The 17870-nt window shown below is 36.5% G+C and overlaps 2 protein-coding genes and 1 non-coding gene across 7 annotated transcripts; 1 reads left to right on the top strand and 2 right to left on the bottom strand.

Annotated features, from left to right (window-relative positions):
* Positions 1–569: 569 nt before the first annotated feature.
* On the top strand, positions 570–651 carry TRNAS-UGA. Its single transcript has one exon. It is a non-coding gene; the product is annotated as a tRNA-Ser (tRNA).
* Positions 652–850: 199 nt separating this feature from the next.
* Positions 851–3200, bottom strand: LOC113290583 (probable serine/threonine-protein kinase At1g54610). Its single transcript, XM_026540173.1, has 7 exons — positions 2781–3200; positions 2416–2700; positions 2004–2321; positions 1699–1920; positions 1520–1614; positions 1339–1426; positions 851–1210 (listed from the first exon to the last, which is right to left on the bottom strand). Exons 1-7 carry the CDS (start codon positions 3198–3200, stop codon positions 851–853), a joined length of 1788 nt encoding a protein of 595 aa, XP_026395958.1.
* A 621-nt stretch (positions 3201–3821) lies between these two features.
* Positions 3822–7385, bottom strand: LOC113287103 (TSL-kinase interacting protein 1-like). Of its 5 annotated transcripts, none has more exons than XM_026535779.1 (8): positions 7234–7385; positions 6468–6689; positions 6179–6372; positions 5826–6064; positions 5499–5739; positions 5005–5376; positions 4429–4554; positions 3822–4317 (listed from the first exon to the last, which is right to left on the bottom strand). In XM_026535779.1, exons 2-8 carry the CDS (start codon positions 6619–6621, stop codon positions 4159–4161), a joined length of 1485 nt encoding a protein of 494 aa, XP_026391564.1. In that variant the 5' UTR covers positions 6622–6689; positions 7234–7385; the 3' UTR covers positions 3822–4158. The 5 variants fall into 5 exon arrangements, with proteins under 5 accessions (XP_026391564.1, XP_026391562.1, XP_026391565.1 ...); XM_026535777.1 differs by having other exon boundaries at positions 6468–6683; XM_026535780.1 differs by having other exon boundaries at positions 5505–5739; positions 6468–6683.
* Between the last annotated feature and the right edge of the window lie 10485 nt (positions 7386–17870).

Raw genomic sequence — 17870 nt, 5'->3', positions numbered from 1 at the left:
TTCATGTATATAATATGTAATTATCGCAAGAAAACAAGAAACTCATACGTCGAATCAGTCATTGTGTCCGAAAATCTTCCCTAATACTATAGGGGTTTTTTTATCAGTAAAATATATGGTGATGACAAGTTTTGAACTCAGGTCACTGGTATCACAAAAAGATTTTATTTGTTCAAGAATAGTGTATACTATGGTAAACATACTTTATGCCTCTGAGCCTCTTAACCTATTAGAGAGTACATTCGTACTCCTTCACTCTCAATCTTTGGAACACTGACACGTCAGTATTGGCGCCGTGTATGTGTGAGACGCGCATGGAACACCGACACGGTGCATGTGTAGAAATTTATACTCTATTTTACTATCGGTGGCCTAAACTAACGGCATAGGATTGAGTTTATTTTCATGTATTTACGTGATTAATGTATTTTATAAACTATAACACTATGATCTTAGTATATAAAAATTACTTAATCAATATGTCCACGTCCTGATGATTTTGGATTTTGCTGGTCCATGTCAGTGCTTCCCAGTATTTATTAGCTTTTTGTGAGCAGGCGAAACAACAAGTCGATATGTCCGAGTGGTTAAGGAGACAGACTTGAAATCTGTTGGGCTTCGCCCGCGCAGGTTCGATCCCTGCTGTCGACGTTCTTATTATTTATTTATTTTTGTCTCTTTTCTCATCTTCCATTTTTTTCTACTTGCACAAACAAAAGCCAAATTGAGCATACATTAAAATGAACTTACAATCTTAAACAAATTTATTATTAATATTTAATATGAAATGAATCCATGGAGTATTATTAAAGTTTAATCAAAGGTTTAATGAACAAAGGATTGACGCAAATTAAGGTGTAATCTTATTCATTTGCTCTTGGTGAAACTGCCGGAAATCTCTTGTAGAAATTGATCTTTTCTCATGAGTCAGCCTATACTTGCTATCTTTACCTTCATTAATTAAGCTAGACATGTTACTTGTTTTTGTGGAGATAGGCACTGGAGGTTTATTCTTAATGTTCTTCATTGCATTAGGATGAGCTTCTGTTCTTGCTAATAACTTCCGCTGAAAAGGTTTGATATCGAACACTGTGGGAGGTGACACTTCATCATCCTTCCTAGGATTTACACTAGTAGTACCTGCTGTGCTGCTCCCCGTAGTGGTCTCTTGGCTGTGTGAAACAACATCTGCAGCAATCTTTTCTTGGTCCTGAAATCGCATTTACAGTAAAAACGGGTTCAAATCCTACGGGCGCCTTAACATCCAGCAACTCTTTTCAATATAAAAATTTACACAAATAAGCTAATAACAAGGATTGCCAAAATACAAATGTGCACCTCTTTAAAAGTTCCATATGGTTGTTCACTTGTGATGGCGTCGTCTTTAATAAGTCGAGAATGTTGTTTCCCTTTAGAGGATCTTTTCCTGCACAATAGCCCAACAGTTACAAATTATCAGCTTTATGCAGTTGAGGAGCAACAGCAACAGCTCTTTATTGTCAGGATCCTCTTAACTGACCTTTCTCGCTCGGTTGTCTGAACCGGTTCATCCTCTTTCACGTAAATAACGGGTAATCCAGAGAGGTCGCACGGCAAGGGGCTTGCAAAAAAGAACTAAGAACATCGATTCAAGTAAATTTCCTGTATAAAATGTCTGGAGAATTTAAACCAGCTTAGTGTAAATGTTTTTGAGTTTACCTCGCTTTGAAGAGCAGAAGATGCGCTACCGCGATACATTGGATCGAGAGCAAGAAGTGAGTGCAAGAGGCCCAGAGAAGAGGTAGGAAATTCACTAAAGGTGTCAAAAAAGCTAGGTTTATATGGCTGTGGTGGCCTGAAGCTTGCAGGCAGCTTCAGTTTTTTCCAGTAGTCTTCGGATGGTGATCCACAGAGCTTGAAGATCCTGTGCAGTTGCTCAACCTGTATAAAAACTTCAGTAACCTGGTCAGGCATGACTTGATAAGCTAGCACAATTCATTCTACGAGCGGAATACAAATATTACCTCTGTCCGGCCAGGCATAATAGGCCTCCCCGTGAACATTTCTGCCAGAAGACATCCAGCACTCCAGAGATCAATACCAACACCATAATCTGTAGAACCTAATAGGAGCTCAGGTGCTCTATACCACAAAGTCACAACTCGGCTCGTAAGAGGTCGTTTCTTGTCAGGATCAAAGGAATTTGCGAGCCCAAAGTCTGCAATTTTTAGCATTCCACTTCTATCGATTAATAAGTTGGAACCCTTAATATCACGGTGTAAAATCCCTCTTCCATGACAGTGCTGAAGACCTGCCAGCAGCTGTTGCATATAGCATTTTACCTGCATAAAGTTGATACACATACTACACATGAGTGCGCCAAAGAAGAAAAACGACAGATGATCTCTGACAAAATCTGGATCAGGCATAATGTACCTGAGGCTCAGTAAGCCTTTCATCCTTGCGGGTTATAATTCTCGATAAATCTGAAACCATGAAATCAAATACCAAGTAAAGACTATATTGCATTCTTGATGTCGCTAAGCCAAGGAGCTTTACAATATTAGGGTGATCCAGTTTCTGCAATATCGTGATTTCTCTTGCCATGAACCTCACACTCTCTGCCTCTGACGTGTCGAATCGAACCTTCTTTAGTGCAACAATTTGACCAGTCTCCCGATCTCGAGCCTTATAGACATTGCTATATGTTCCCTGTCCTATCTGCAAAAATTGAAGGGTTAAAAGCAGGATGCACTCTTGTAAAACTTGCGCAAACAATGCAAATGGTCACTCTGAATCACCTTATCCAGCTTTTCGTAAGATTCAGCGCTCTTGGGTATTATACCAACTAAAGCTTCTCTTGAAATGTTATCCGTGAGCCATTTAGGCCAACCATCAATGAGTTCTTCAGTTCCAGCATCTAATTTCTTCCTAGTCAATATCCTCTGAGGTACATTTCCACCTGCACCATCGCCTTCGTTCTCATCTTCTCTACTAATCAACCTCCCACCACTGTCGCGACTTGAGACCCCTACACTCTTCTTACTTGCACTCCCTTCAGACCGCCTACTTGAATAGTCAAACTGCCTGCTTGAAGAAGAATGCTTACTTGATCTACTCCCTCCTCTTCCACTAACATACCCACTCTCCGCTTTCAGCCTCTCAAGCCCGCTTCGAGGAGGCGAGTTCGTCGGAGGCTTGGTTGGAATACAATTACCCATCTAATACTAACTACCGTGCCAATGCAGTAAGGTCCTTTTCTCCAAATTCAGAACAAAATTATTTTCTTCTTCTCATACTATAAAAAAGAGAACCGAAAAAAATATTTCATTTGGTTTCGGATTGGTATTTATAATGGAATGTGAAGTTTGCATTTTTGTCTTCAATAAGATATTTTAAGCAGAGATAGATTGAGTGGAGGATGGAAAGAAGGTTCTGCGGGTTTTCTTTGCAGGGCTAGGCCGGCTTGGAATCTGGAATCATACTCTGAAATTCCATTTCATAGTTTCTTCCGCTTGAGTGGCCACTGGGCAGTGAAGGACTTTTTATAGCTTTGAGATTATGTCTTATTAGTTGGTTTTTCTTGTAAACAATTAATATACGGCCGGATTTGGGTTCTGACATTTCACCGGGAAATCAATTTTATTGCTTTGGAAGTTAACGAACATTTAACTGCCAGGTGTTCAGATAAAATGGAAACTGGACCATACTAACTATTTCAAAATTGCTGTGTGTTGAACCATCAAGGGGAGAGTAAAAATTTTGGCTTATGGTGGGCTGTTTTGAGAAGCCACAAATTAGCACATTCACAATCATTTAAGTCACAATTAGCAAATTGAAAATCACTTAAGACCATTCACAATTGTGGAGTGATTGTACTCAAGATGCATTTAGGCCAGAAAGGCATTTCCGTTACAAAAATGAAGGATAAAACTAGCGCGACTACTCTATTTCTTTGGTGCTTATGACAAAAAAAAATTCAACAGTTGAGGTTTATCTTTTGACAGCTTTTCTGAACTGTTGTAGGTGACCAATATACAAAGCTATTTTAAAGGTCGCATGGTTGAAAAATAGAATCAAAGTTTCCAGGAGATTGAAACTGATCAAGTTAAAATGTGCAAATAGACATGAAGTGTGACCAGGTTCCAAGGATTCAGAAGAGACCTGCCCAAGTTGCTTTCAAGAGGGAGCAACTTTCACATCGCTAGTAGACACTGAAGAGCTCTGAATCTTGTCTCTACTGATGCCAAACAAATTGCTGAAGTTCATACTGTCGCTATTTATAAACGGTTGAGATGACAAACTAAAACCCAAGGGCCCCAAAGAATCACCTTGTGACTGCATTGACATCAAACAAAATAATCAGATACAAGAAAATAAAAAATTGGAGTTGAAATTTGTAATATGGTGAGTTCGGAATTTGGAAAAGTTGTAAGGAAATTTCTGTACCCATTTGATGTCTCCAAGACCCAGGCTGTTAGTAGAATTGTCAACTCCCTGGGCTTGGGGTGATGAAGATGTTTTCTGTGGCTCTTGGCGGGGAATAGGTTTATATAACCCACCTTGGCTCTTCTCCTGTAAAAACGAAATTTGAAACTCAGACATATTGTGTAATCTCTACATATTTGTAAAGATTGCAACTTTGTTGACCCACATTTAACTAGTCAAGAAGATCCAACCGTGTGACTACAGAGGTTTTGTCCACTTTGTTCATGGCTTAACAAATCAAAGACTCAAGCCCTTTCTAAAATATGTTGAGTGGTACGATTGACTAACACTTGAAAGAAAAAAATTCTGACAAGTCCTACAAAAATTCTTAATTTAAAATTGCATGTGATGATCCTTGCTGTGTGCCAAGGGAGACTGTTCTGAAGTCCGCCAAATGAGTTTGGTAACATAAACTCTAATTGATTAAAGTTATCACTTCATCAGGCTAAACTGTCTGATTGACCATTTACTCAATTGCTCAGATGTGGAACATTATGGGTTTACTGCAATAACAAATCAAGAGAAACGGAATCGAACCTCAAAGGAACCGGGAAACTTGAATGAATTGGAACTAGCATGGGCATGGCATGTTTCTTCAGCATCCAAAATGGATGCTAACTTCTGAGATGGAAATGCATCGCATGTTTCTTCAGCATCATAGATGGATGACTGCATGGCAGTTCGCTTCTGTCTGCTTTGAGACTGACTAAGAATATGGGCAGCTATAGCAGCATCAAATGAATCACAGCTGAATGGAACTTGTTGAGCATATGAGCCAGTCCCTGTAGGTCTTGCATTACTACTACTGGGGACAGGTTGAAGGGATGCTTCGGACAAGAGTCCACCGATGCTTATGTTACCCCATAAAGAAGAGGATAGCGAGAGTGCAACATCAATTTCTGAATTTTCCTGCATAAAACAGACAAGATATTTAAAATTTCCTCAGAAAATTAGTGAATTTTGATGAAGTAGCCTAGATTGAAAATGGAGATATTTGTAGGTGTGTGAGATAACAAGGGTAGAAAAGTAACCAAAACCTCAGCTGCTCTATCCGATGCCACAGTGTCGCCTACTGCTGCATTTTGAGTTAAGCCGCAGAATAGTTTACCCTTTTGATTATCTACCTTTTGAGCGTTCCCCTGATCATCTCTAGTTTTCCCATCCATATTTGAAACTTTCTTGAGGTCTTCAGGTCGCAAACAATCCGCAAAGCAGGAAGCTGTGCGAGATAAGAAATAGCCACTCCGTTCCAGATGAGGAAACCACCCATACCTTAAAACAGGAACCCATATCAACACGCTAACTAGACAATAATAAATACCAAAAAATTAACAAAGAACAGTAAGGAAACTTCAGACCTTAATCTGAAAACTGAAGGTCTTTCGATGGCTGTGTATACATCATCTGCAGTATCTTTATCCTTCAAAGTCCATTGTTTGTATTCAGATAAGTTATCCAGACAAATGTCGTATTGGAAAAGCATCAACTCGCCTGTCACAGTGCTCGAACTGGCCCACTTGCTACTTAAATGATTTATCACAGAGGATATCTTCTTTCGCTTACTTAGAATGAGCTCTAAATGCGGATTGTGCCCATCCTATTATACACATACATGAGAATGGTACACTTTTAAGTTTTAACTCCAAACTCTTGGATTTTTAACAAAAGCTTAGATTAAATTAGTAAAATAATTTTGGGTTCTGAACGATACCTTCTCCAAACCCTCACGGGTTGTTTCGTCTATAGGGAAAAGTTGAAGCTTAATCTTAGCATAAGATTTTCGGACATTCTGCACATTATTTGTTTTCTCAAAATTTCCCGATTCTTTTACTTGAAGGTTCTCAGAAAATGATTCAGTTGGTGAAGAGATATTTTCTTTTCCAACTGAAGTAATATCATTATCCCCTATAAAAAGAAAACAAATTTACAATTTACACAGGCCCAATTCAACAATATTAAATCTAAAGGTATTCAAATAAAAGAAAGACTAGCCGAAGTACCATTAAGATGTTCCGCATCAGTAATATTTTTGCAGCGCTTTCCACCAGTTGTCCTTGAAGATACTTTGGGAACACTACAACCAGTGCCTACTTTTATCCTGCTCCTTTTAGAAGCCTCGTCAGCTACTTCGTGGTCCCGCTTAGGGGCTCTCATCGCATGACGAATCCTCAGTTTGAAAAACTTTCTTCCCTTAACCACACTTCCAAACCAAATTTCTATATCTTGCAGACAAAAATAATTTTCTTTTGCAGCTTAAGCACCATGTTGAGAAAATCAAAATAATGGTAGCACTAGGGACAGATAACTCATCAAGGTAATACAAATATTCTGTGCAGCTTGGCGAACGAGTGATCGGCTAAGCAAACTCCATAAAGTGTAGTCAATAGCAAGTAATTAAGCTCTAGAATTGGGTAATTCCCTTACTCAAATATTTTACCACACAAAAGATGCAAAATAAATAAAACCCTAAATAAAAACAGTATGTACAAAACCACAAGCTTCTTGAATAACTTCAATCCCAATTACGAACAAACAATAATTACCCTAATCTCTACGACAAAATGAAGATTTTAGTTCCGTAAATACTATAATTACTGAATACAGAACCCCAAAAATCAAAAATATTATAATAAATTCACTATGATAACTGAAAACCTAAAAAGCAAAGAATTTTGACAAAATTAGGTCAAAATTTGGGGATTTTAAGCATACAGATTCATAGATCGAGTGAGAAAAACCAATAAAATCGATGAGATCGAAACGTACCGCTTTGAGCTGAAGTAGATTTCCGATTAAAAGGAAATCCCGATTTTTTTCTCGGAGAATTAATCAAAAACTGGTGAAGAAGATATCAGAAAATTCGCCGGATGAGATGAGAAAGAAGAGAGAGAAAATAATTATTTCAGAGAATAGGCGGTGTTCTCACGAAAATAAAAAGTTCCCGCTTCTCTAAAAATAATTTTGATTTTCACGAAAATGGCGCTTTGGGCTTTGTGTATGGATTGAAAAAAAGCCCAAAGAGGAAATTTCCAAAGAACAGTTTTTTGGGACTAGTCAAAAATGGTGGGGGTAATGGGGACTACTCTCCATTTTTCTTTTGGACCGTCCGCGAGTTATAACCCCAAAGTTGTCACTATCCATATATAAAAACTCCAACAAAACAAATTGTTCACAAAAACCCCATTTAATATAAACTGTTTATATTACCCTTCTAGTTTAAATCACCCCAACAAAAACAAAAATCAACCACACTTTAATTCTTATTATATTTCACCCCCAACAAGAAATAAACAACCACCAATAAGCACCGCCGCCACCGATGACCACCGCCACCACTTCCGACCACCGCCGCCACCGCCACCACCTCCGACCACCGCCAACGCCACCTTCCGCCACCTCCGCCACCGACCACCGCCGCTGCCACTGACCACTACCGCCGCCGCCACCGAACACCACCGCTCCGCCGCCGCCACCACCCCACCACCGCCACCACCACGACCACCACCACCGCCCCGCCCCACCATTGACCACCGCCACCACCGACCACCACCGCCGCCACCGCCGACCACCACCGCCGCCACCGACCACCACCGCTCCGCCTCCGCCGCCACCGATACTGCGCAATTGCACCACCACTGCCAGCCACCCTACCATCCAGCACCACCATTGTCGACCACCACCGCCACCACCACCACCACCACCACCGATACTACGTAATTGCACCACCAATACCAGCCACCCTACCATCCAGCACCACCACTGTCGACCACCGCCGACCAAAACCAGCACCACGACCGCCCACCACCACCACCTCCCAAAAATACGATGAAACCAATTTTGGTTTCATCATAAATACGATGAAACCGATTTTGGTTTCATCTTGGTTTCGTGAGAAATCACCTGCAAGAAATTTTTTAAGAGGTATTATACATCTTCATGGATAGAAATACATTGTTGAAATACGATGAAACCGATTTTGGTTTCATCATAAATAAGATGAAACCATAATTGGTTTCTGCGCTTCAACAGCAATACCACCAGTTATGATTGACATGGAATGCCTAAAATGCTATTTCACAAAGATTCGAAAACACTAACGGATGAATTTGCCAGCGTTTTGGCCATTAGCGCGATAATAGTTATTGGCTAGAAAACATTGCACCACTCCTGATGGTCCCAGCTTATCTTTTTGCACCACATGTACATTTTGTTCCACCTGAACTGGGGGGCCTGAGCAGTAGCAGTTGCAGTTGAAGCAGCAGCAAGTGCAACAGGTGCAAAATGGTTTTGATTTCTCAGGACCGGCAAAGAGATATCCTAAAGAACTTTGACCTCCTTCGTAACTGATTCCACGACCCATTTATATGAAACACCAACAAGATTGGTTTCGTCGACAGAAAATCTAGAAGAAAAAAATCACATATTAGATGAAACAAAAACTTCATTCAAGCCTCAGCAACATCATTAGTTACAACTAGAATTAAAACCACACAACTACCTAAACATTATCACAGGTAATTCAGTTTCATAACATTCTGTAAAGCACCCACAAACAACAATTTGTAACTCAATTTTTTCTATTTCAGACTTAACCTAAACAAAAATACCACTTATTTGATTCAAAGCACATAATCTCCATCACAGCTAGCATTGTAAATCCTAATCCAAATATATCAAACACGACAACAATTTAAACTCATAAACAAAATTCGATTTAAGGATAAGACTAGATGAAACCATAATTGCTTTCGTCAGAATTCAACTGCAAAAAAAATTATAAACCATGATTCATTTTGTTTGACCACACCAATAGCAATAACCTGTGTTGTCTTATAAAAAGAATAACTTGAAACTCGCACAAATATTGTAAGGCATGAACAGATAGAGGTTTCAATATTCAGAACAGGGACATTCAATTCATTCATTATAGCCAAAGCCCAAAGGTAAGTCATACAGGCAAAAGAAGGTAAAACTACAATGGTAATTCATTTACTGCGGGTACGTAAGACTCTGAATTGTTAAGTTACAGTGTTTTTGTTGAGATCAGATCATTTTAATTAACGAAGAATAAAGCAAATCAATGATAAAAGCTACAAGCAGGGACACATAAAACGTATGATACAAAATATATCACTACTGAAATACCGCTACCCATGAATTACAAAATCGTATGATACAAAATTTACAACTTTTACTGCAATCTAAGTTTATTGATCAGTGTCTCGCAAACCCAAAAATCCCATGGACGAACTTGTTAATTTTAACAACTCACGAAATCAAATGCAACTGTCCATCTGCACTGGTAATCGGGTTTCATAATTTCTAACGTTCCATCAAAATTACTTAGTGCCTATAGTTATCATAAATGCAACTGGTGCAGTGTTTCTGAATTCCCTAAACAATTATGAAAAATAATATAATAGGGAACATACACTAGCATTCTACCAAGAAACCATTATTTAACATTTGACAAATAAAAAAGTGTAATCAGTTTTAAGAATAAGTAACTATCTTATGATTATTCAAATGAGAATGATTTCATTCACTCACCTGCCAGTATCCCTTTTCACTATAGTGCTTTGGGTCTACACCTCCAAAAAAGCTATATCGCTTTTATCCTCATCCTTGGCATCTCGATTTAACCAAAAATTTCTTAACGTACTAGACCTTAAGAAACCATGTTGTGCCTACACAATCAAGATATTATTGTTAGGAACAAATCCCTTTTTAGCCTCAAGAACTGAAAGTTTTCTTCTTTTCGAGATCGACAAAAATACGATGAAACCAATTTTGGTTTCATGATAAATACAATGAAACCAATTTTGGTTTCATCATAAATAAGATGAAACCATAATTGAACTCGTGAAAATTTTTGTCCAACTGCAAGAAAAAATACAAGAGATATTATACATGTCCATTGATAGAAAGACGTCATTGAAATGTCATGATTACCTGCATATGAAGCTAAGTAAAGAGCATCCATAGCAGATTGCAATTTAACACCCATACAAAATCTGGATGGTCCTCCACGACATATAAAAATGAAAGCCAAACTGCAATTTAGCAAATTAGTATAGGTAGAAAGAAAGGAGGACGTGTCTATCAGTTTTCACTCAAACCCAAATCTGGCACCAATTTCCTTCTCTGCAAACAGCTTCAGCTGGTCATTGCAAAAATATAAGTGAACACCTCAATTTGAAATTTTAAAAACACAAGCCCCATTTTGAGCACACACATCCAGAAAATGGCAGATTATAAAAACCCAATCAACATCATCACTTTCAAAACAAAATTTTCGAAATCACCCAGAAAAATGCCAACACCAAGACAAGCAAACACGCAAGTAAATCAACAAATGAAATGAGCTCCTTAGAAGACAATGAAAATGCACAACACATTCTAATCATAGTGCATCAATATTCAACTCATCTAATCAAAGAATTACCATCATAAACATCACACTGAAAACCCATTTTAAAAATATGATTAAGAATTACAGTCAATCAAACCCACATCATATAACCACCAAATTCATCATATTTTTCCCTGATTAAGCCAATTTCAGAGAAATAAAAACTCAAACCAGACATGCAGTACTAAAGAAAAGGAATTGAAATACATACCACTGGGCTAGGTTAAAAAGTTTCTATAAGACCAAATCGATGATTCATAGAACGAGGAGAAGAAATTGCAACCTTCGATTGTACGTGTTTGGTTGTAAAGATAACAAAATAGGGTAAAATTTATTGAATCTGAGAGGAATTTTCGGCACGGACGGGTAAGTGAGGGACGAGTAGTGATTTTGAATTTCTTTTGTATCTTTAAACGGTCTTGGTTTGAGGGGATGGAGGAGAAGGTGTTGACAGAGGACCAGGAAATGGTCGTCGATTTGGTGGTGGTGCGGAACGAAGAGGAGATGATAGATCTGAACATAAAAATAGAAGAAAAATAGACGGAGTTGTTCGTGGAGGAGACAAATGAGACAAAGGTACAACTGATGGTGGTAGCGGAGGTGTTGCTGCTGGTTTTCGCAGAGCAATTTTCTGCTGCTGGTGGTGATGGTGGTGGGGAGAAGGTGATGGAAGAAAAGAAGAAAGAAAAAAGAAAAGAGAGAAGAAGAAGAAAGATAAAAGGGTATGTTTGACTTTTTTTAAAATAATAAAAACTAAATTTACTCATTATTATTTGATATGGGGTTTTTGTGTCACTTTTTAATCAAATGGTTTTTATTTATTAAAGATAATATGGCTGGATTTTTTGTTCCACAAGTTTGGTCACCTTGGTGTTTTCTGACTAGTTTTTTTTTCTAATACCAAATTTGCCAAGGTAATTAAATTAGTTAGTGTAATGATTAAATAATGTTAGTTTAATGATTAATTAGTGAGGATAGATTAATTAGTTGGTTGTTTTTAAGTGGATGGATATTAGAAGTAATATTGAGTCACCCCTTGTAATTAAATTAAAACCAAATTTGCCAAATAATAATTTTTGAGAAGAAGGGGGTTTTGGTTTTGGTTTTTTTTTTTTTTTTTTTTTTTTTTTTTTTTTTTTTTTAAGATGGTTGATTTCAAGATGAGGGTTTTGGGCACTTAGGTATACTTCAGATTTAATTAATGTTGCTTGAATTGACAAAAACTTTCGAAAAACGAAAAATTTATAAATTGATTTCGACCATGGAAATAAAGTTCGGCTACGACATCTGAAGAACAGGTAGCCGAACTCATCTGCAAGTATAGTTCGGCTAATGGTTCTGAAGTCACAGGTAGCCGAACTCAGCTTTAATGGAGTTTTTGCTTTCAGAGAAAAGTTCGGCTAGGAAAAAAAAATCAACATAACCGAACTCAATATATAGGTTTTCAGAGAAAAGTTCGTTTAGGAGAAAAAATTGCGACGTAATCGAAATAAAAGTTTGGCTAGGAAAAAAAGAGAAAAAAAGTTGCGACGTAACCGAACTAAATTTTGAGGTAACCGAACTTTTCACTGAAAGAAAAAACTCCATTAAAGATGAGTTCGGCTAGTTCGACAAACTATTTCAGATAATTCCTAGCCGAACTTCTCTCTGCAACTTCCATTTCAACTCATTTTGGTGATTACTACTCATTTTTTCAACCAAGTAATGGGTTGTGAAAAATAAAGGGAAAAATATCGTTTGGTCCTTTTTTAGATGAGCCCATGTCAGTTTAGTCCTTTGGTCAAACACTTTTACTGTTTGGTCCATAATTATTTAAAAATATATAACTGACAAAAGTATCTTTCCGTGTGAATTTTTACTTATTTTCTTGTAGCAGTTCATTCCAGAAATGAAGTCCATCTAAAAATCTATACAAACCAGAGTTCATTCCAGAAAATGAAGTCCATATAAAAACCTAAAAAAACAGACTTCATTCCAGAAATGAAGTCCATATAAAAACCTATACAAACCAGAGTTCATTCCAGAAATGAAGTTCATATAAAAACCTAAAAAACAGACTTCATTCCATAAATGAAGTCCATATAAAAACTTATACAAACCAGAGTTCATTCCAGAAATGAAATCCATATAAAAACCTAAAAAAACAGACTTCATTTCAGAAATGAAGTCCATATAAAAACCTACACAAACCAGACTTCATTTCTGGAATGAACTTCGTATAAAAACATCAGCAGCATCATCTTCATCTTCAACAACAGCAGCAACAAAGAACTTCACCAAAATTCATTGTCGTCATTCATCTTCAACAACAACAGCAACAAAAAAAGACGAAAAACACCCAAATATTCATCTTCTTCATCGATTTCAACAACATCATATTCAACGACGTCTTCAACATCATCTTCATCGATTTCATCATCTTCATCGTCGGCTTCAACAGAAACAACAACATCATCGTCTTCATCTTCTTCTTTATCAAGACAGCAACAGAAAAAACCCTAAAAAACAGAGTTCATCTTCAACACAAGCAGCAGCAGCAACATGAGATTATCGTCGTCTTCATCAAGTAGATCGGGTTCGTCATCGTCTTCAACATCAATTTTGATCAAAATCATCAAGAAAAAAAAAGAGAGAGAGAGAGAGAAGTAGATCTGGAAAAGAAAAGAAGATGAGAGAGAAAGTAAATCTGAGAATGAGATATTTTCTAGTAATTTTGGTATATATGTGGTCACCCTAGGACCAAACCATTATTTTCTAGGACCAAACAATAATATAAGGGTATTTCTGCCACCACACAATGAAAATTACATCATCCATGACATCACCCTAGGATCAAACCATAATTTCTAGGACCAAACCATAATATATTTTCCCAAATAGGACCAAACAGACACATGACTAAGTCAACTGGACTAGACTCTCTCTAATATATTATTCCTAGGACCATATGGTATTTCCTACAAAAATAAACCCTCTAATAGTAAGGATTTGTGAAAAATTAAAAGTAATGGATTTGTTATAATTTTGATTTTGATTTTGTTTTGTTAATGATTTAGATTAGGTTATGTGTGTGTGTGTGTGTGTGTTTATTAGATTAGTTTTAATTTTAATTAGGTTAAGGGTAGGCTAGTCATTTTCACACTTTAGGACACCCCTTATACGTATAGGGTAGACATTCCTATCACAAAGTAGTCCCCCACCATTTTTGACTAGTCCCCAAAAAACCGTTCTTTCCAACGCGTAGACAAAGAAAAAGAATCATTTTTTGGGCACCATCCTTTTTTTTGACATTATGTGATATGAATATCTATCTATATTTATAAGGGGTGTCCTAAAAATTGAGAATGAGTAAACTAATTTAATCTATAACTAACTTAATAGCCACAAAAATATATATATAACAAAATCATTAACAAAACAAAATCAAAGTTATAACAAACCCATTAAATTTAATTTCTCACGAACCCATAATTTTTAGAGGGCTCATCTTCTTTTCTTCTTCCATCTTCTTTGTCCCTTGTAGGACAAGAAAGAAAGTGGGTACACGACCTTACTCTAGCAAGTCAGTCAGTGTAGAACACTACCTTAGTTACCTTTCACTAAGGCTGGGACGGGATTCGAACTTGTAGCCTTCAGGTCATGAGCCTGATGAGTTGGTTGACGCAAGTGAATGATTTGAAATTCGAGTTATTTCACGAAATTAAAAGTCTCTCTACAACTGAAGAATAAGTGTGTTCTTGGGCCATCATAGAAACATAGATAGGGTCGACGACGACTCAAAGATTTTTCCTAAGTTCCCCCCGTCTCCCTTTGCCAAATAGAGAATGAAAGAAGCTTCTATATATAGGCCTTAGGGGCCTGTCTCCCTTTTCTTATTATGCTTAACGCTCTTTCTTAATCGAACTTGGTTAAGGAAAAATTGAGTATCTACTAGAAATCCCAAGAATTCCCTCAAGAATAGGAGGCAATAATAGTCGTCGTTTCAAAGAAATTTACACAAACCCATTATTTTAGATTCTTTTTTGGTTGAAAAAATGAGTAGTAATCATCAAAAGGAGTTGAAAATTGAAGTTGCAGAGAGAAGTTAGGTTAGGAATTATGTGAAAAACTTTATCGAACTAGCCAAACTCAACTTTAATGGAGTTTTTTCAGAGAAAAGTTCGGTTAGGTCGAAAAAGAATTCCCGACTGAACTTTTAGTTCGGTTACGTCGCAAAAAATATTCTCAGCTAAACTTTTAGTTCGGTTGCGTCGCAATTTTTTTCTCCTAACCGAACTTTTCTCTGAAAACCTATATATTGAGTTCGGTTATGTTGCAATTTTTTTCTCCTAACCGAACTTTTCTCTGAAAGAAAAAATCCATTAAAGATGAGTTCGGCTACCTGTGTTTCCAAAAACATTAGCCGAACTACACTTGTAGATGAGTTCGGATACCTGTTCTTCAAATGTCGTAGCCGAACTTTTTTAACCAAACCGAAATCAATTTGTAAATTGTTCATTTTTAGGAATGTTTTGGCCAATTCAAGCACCATTAACTAAATTTGAAGTATCCGTGAGTACCCAAAAAATCATACTCTTGTTGTGGATCTTTAAGAAAGAGATCTAACCTTTTTTTCTTCCAAAACTCTCATCTTCATCTTCATCTTGTTCTTCTTCTTCTCTCTCTTAATAATTATTCTTTTGAAAAAAATAAACTTATTAATTTAATCTCACTAATCATTACACTAACTTAATTAGAAAGGGTAATTTTGGTTATAAAGTAAATATATGGATAAGGGGTGTTTCACTTTACTTCCAAATGACCTACTAAAAAAATCATGTCCCCCCTCCAAAATGGAGTGGTGTCCGAAAAACCGTTCAAGAGATAATTTTGTGTCTCGAAGCAAGGGCCATGAGGATGAGAGGACTCAAACAAAAGGAGAGATCTCCTTAAATTTGATCGATTTGTGGCTATTAGGGTAGGGAGAAATCTCCTATCACCCAAAATTCTACCGATCTCTCGTTCGGTTGAATGAGTGGGTGACAACTTCCACTATTACGACATAAAGTATACCGTATGAAAGAGTAATACAACAAATTATCAACCATTTCACAACAAATTTTTCTTTTTCTCAACTAGTTTATGTCTCACCGATAGCATATTTATTTATTCTTATATTCTTTAAAACAAATATTTTGGGTCCCATCCTTAACTAATTTTATCTGTTTTTTGTTTTATTGCCATAGTAGCAATTACACTCGATCATATAGACCTTCTTTCATTTCGAAAGGGGTAGAATATTGAACAGTTTATCCCATAACACTTATTCTCAGTGAAATGAATAGAAAATAAGGATTTTCCTTATAGCGTCGTCCGAATGTTGTGGAAAGAAAACAATTCAGAGAACTTTCTGAGATATCGAAGACCAACATTATATTTTAGAAGTAAAATCTCTCGTAGTTTTATAGTTTTCTTCGGAATATACTTTTGAGATGGGTACTTGTTATTTCATCCTATTTAACTGTGATGCAACTATCTTTTAACCTTGTAAGTATTGAGTGGTGGTTGTAACACCTTTTTTAATGAATCTAACTTCTCGTCGGTAAGCTTTGGACTTCTTTTTTCTTGCAGCGTTTTTTCCCCGAGCAAGATAACGATCCATATCGATCTTGTTTCACACTTTTGTCGTTAGTAGGGGCTTAAAAGTGCAAATATGATTGGCAGTTTATAAAATTCGAGTATTTGTATATCCCCGTCAAGTTTGAATCGAGCGAATCAAACTTGGCCTATCAGTTTCACGAAAAATGGCTTTACCTAGAGTTTGTGGTCCCCAGTATACTCAAGGAGAATATTTAGCAACTGGTAAAGCTTATATATTTTAAATAATCAATCCTCTCTATAATGTTCAAGGCGTGTCGATGATGAATTTTTGGCGGAGCATCTTTGGGATGTTCGCCACAGAACCGAAAATACGTGATGTTCAACAAATATCATGTCTTCTTCATATAACTAATAACAAGAAAATTAAAAAAAAAAATTAATAGCTCTAACAATACGAATCAAGCAAATGCGGTTGAACGACAAAACTGATGAGGAAGTGGTAAAAACAAAATTGAACATTTTTACTGGAATCTTTGATATGCAAACTTATTTACATATTTCGGAGTAAAGGAGTTATGTAAAGGAAAATATTTCGGTTACGAAGCTTATTTCAACATCCTTACGAGCATTCACAATTTCAACTTGTTTTTGTTTCTAGATATTCCTCCACCTCCGGTTAAATTAGGACGTTGATTTAGGGGTTTAATGGATTAGTTTTATGTAGTTTTAGTTAATATTTATTCAAAGTAACATAATAGCTTATGAAACTTAGTTAATTTCAATTTAATGTATTTTGTTTAAAAAAAGATAAATTCAAACTAAGATATATGATTATACACTAATGGTACAAAGACAATGATTCTTTTTATTTATTAAAAATTTAAATAACATTTGATCGTTCTATCATCGTGTGCTGAGTAATTTTTCCCACTGTGCAAAAATAGATATGCATAGCCGCGCTTAATGAGAAAATTTAACTCCCCTCGCTGGAATTTCTCTAATTTGGTATGAATTGTTTACTACCTAGCTTATTTGTGTTTTGTAATTGACTTGTAATAAAACTATGAAATTACATGTTATATACTAAGATCCAAGCAGGAAATCCGATGTTATAAAACAACAAAAAGCTAACATTGTACTGTTTTTGTTAGATGAAACCGATTCACATTAAGACTAAGAACTACTCACATCATAATGATAGGTTTTTACACAAAGATAGGAAGAAAAATTATATATCCTATTGTGAAAGAAAAAGTGACGTAAGTCCCAATCTGAAGTCAACATCAATCACTGAACATCCAATAAAAGGTACTACTACAACTATTTGAATACCTTGTGACTACAAGTAAAAAAGTGAAAGTGTGTCTATTATGATAGTGCATCGAAGCTTCAGTCAAACTTCATATGTAAA

This window comes from Papaver somniferum, chromosome 6 (genome assembly GCF_003573695.1).
Source record: "Papaver somniferum cultivar HN1 chromosome 6, ASM357369v1, whole genome shotgun sequence".
Classification (NCBI taxonomy): domain Eukaryota; kingdom Viridiplantae; phylum Streptophyta; class Magnoliopsida; order Ranunculales; family Papaveraceae; genus Papaver; species Papaver somniferum.
This window is presented reverse-complemented; position numbering and strand designations above follow the sequence as displayed.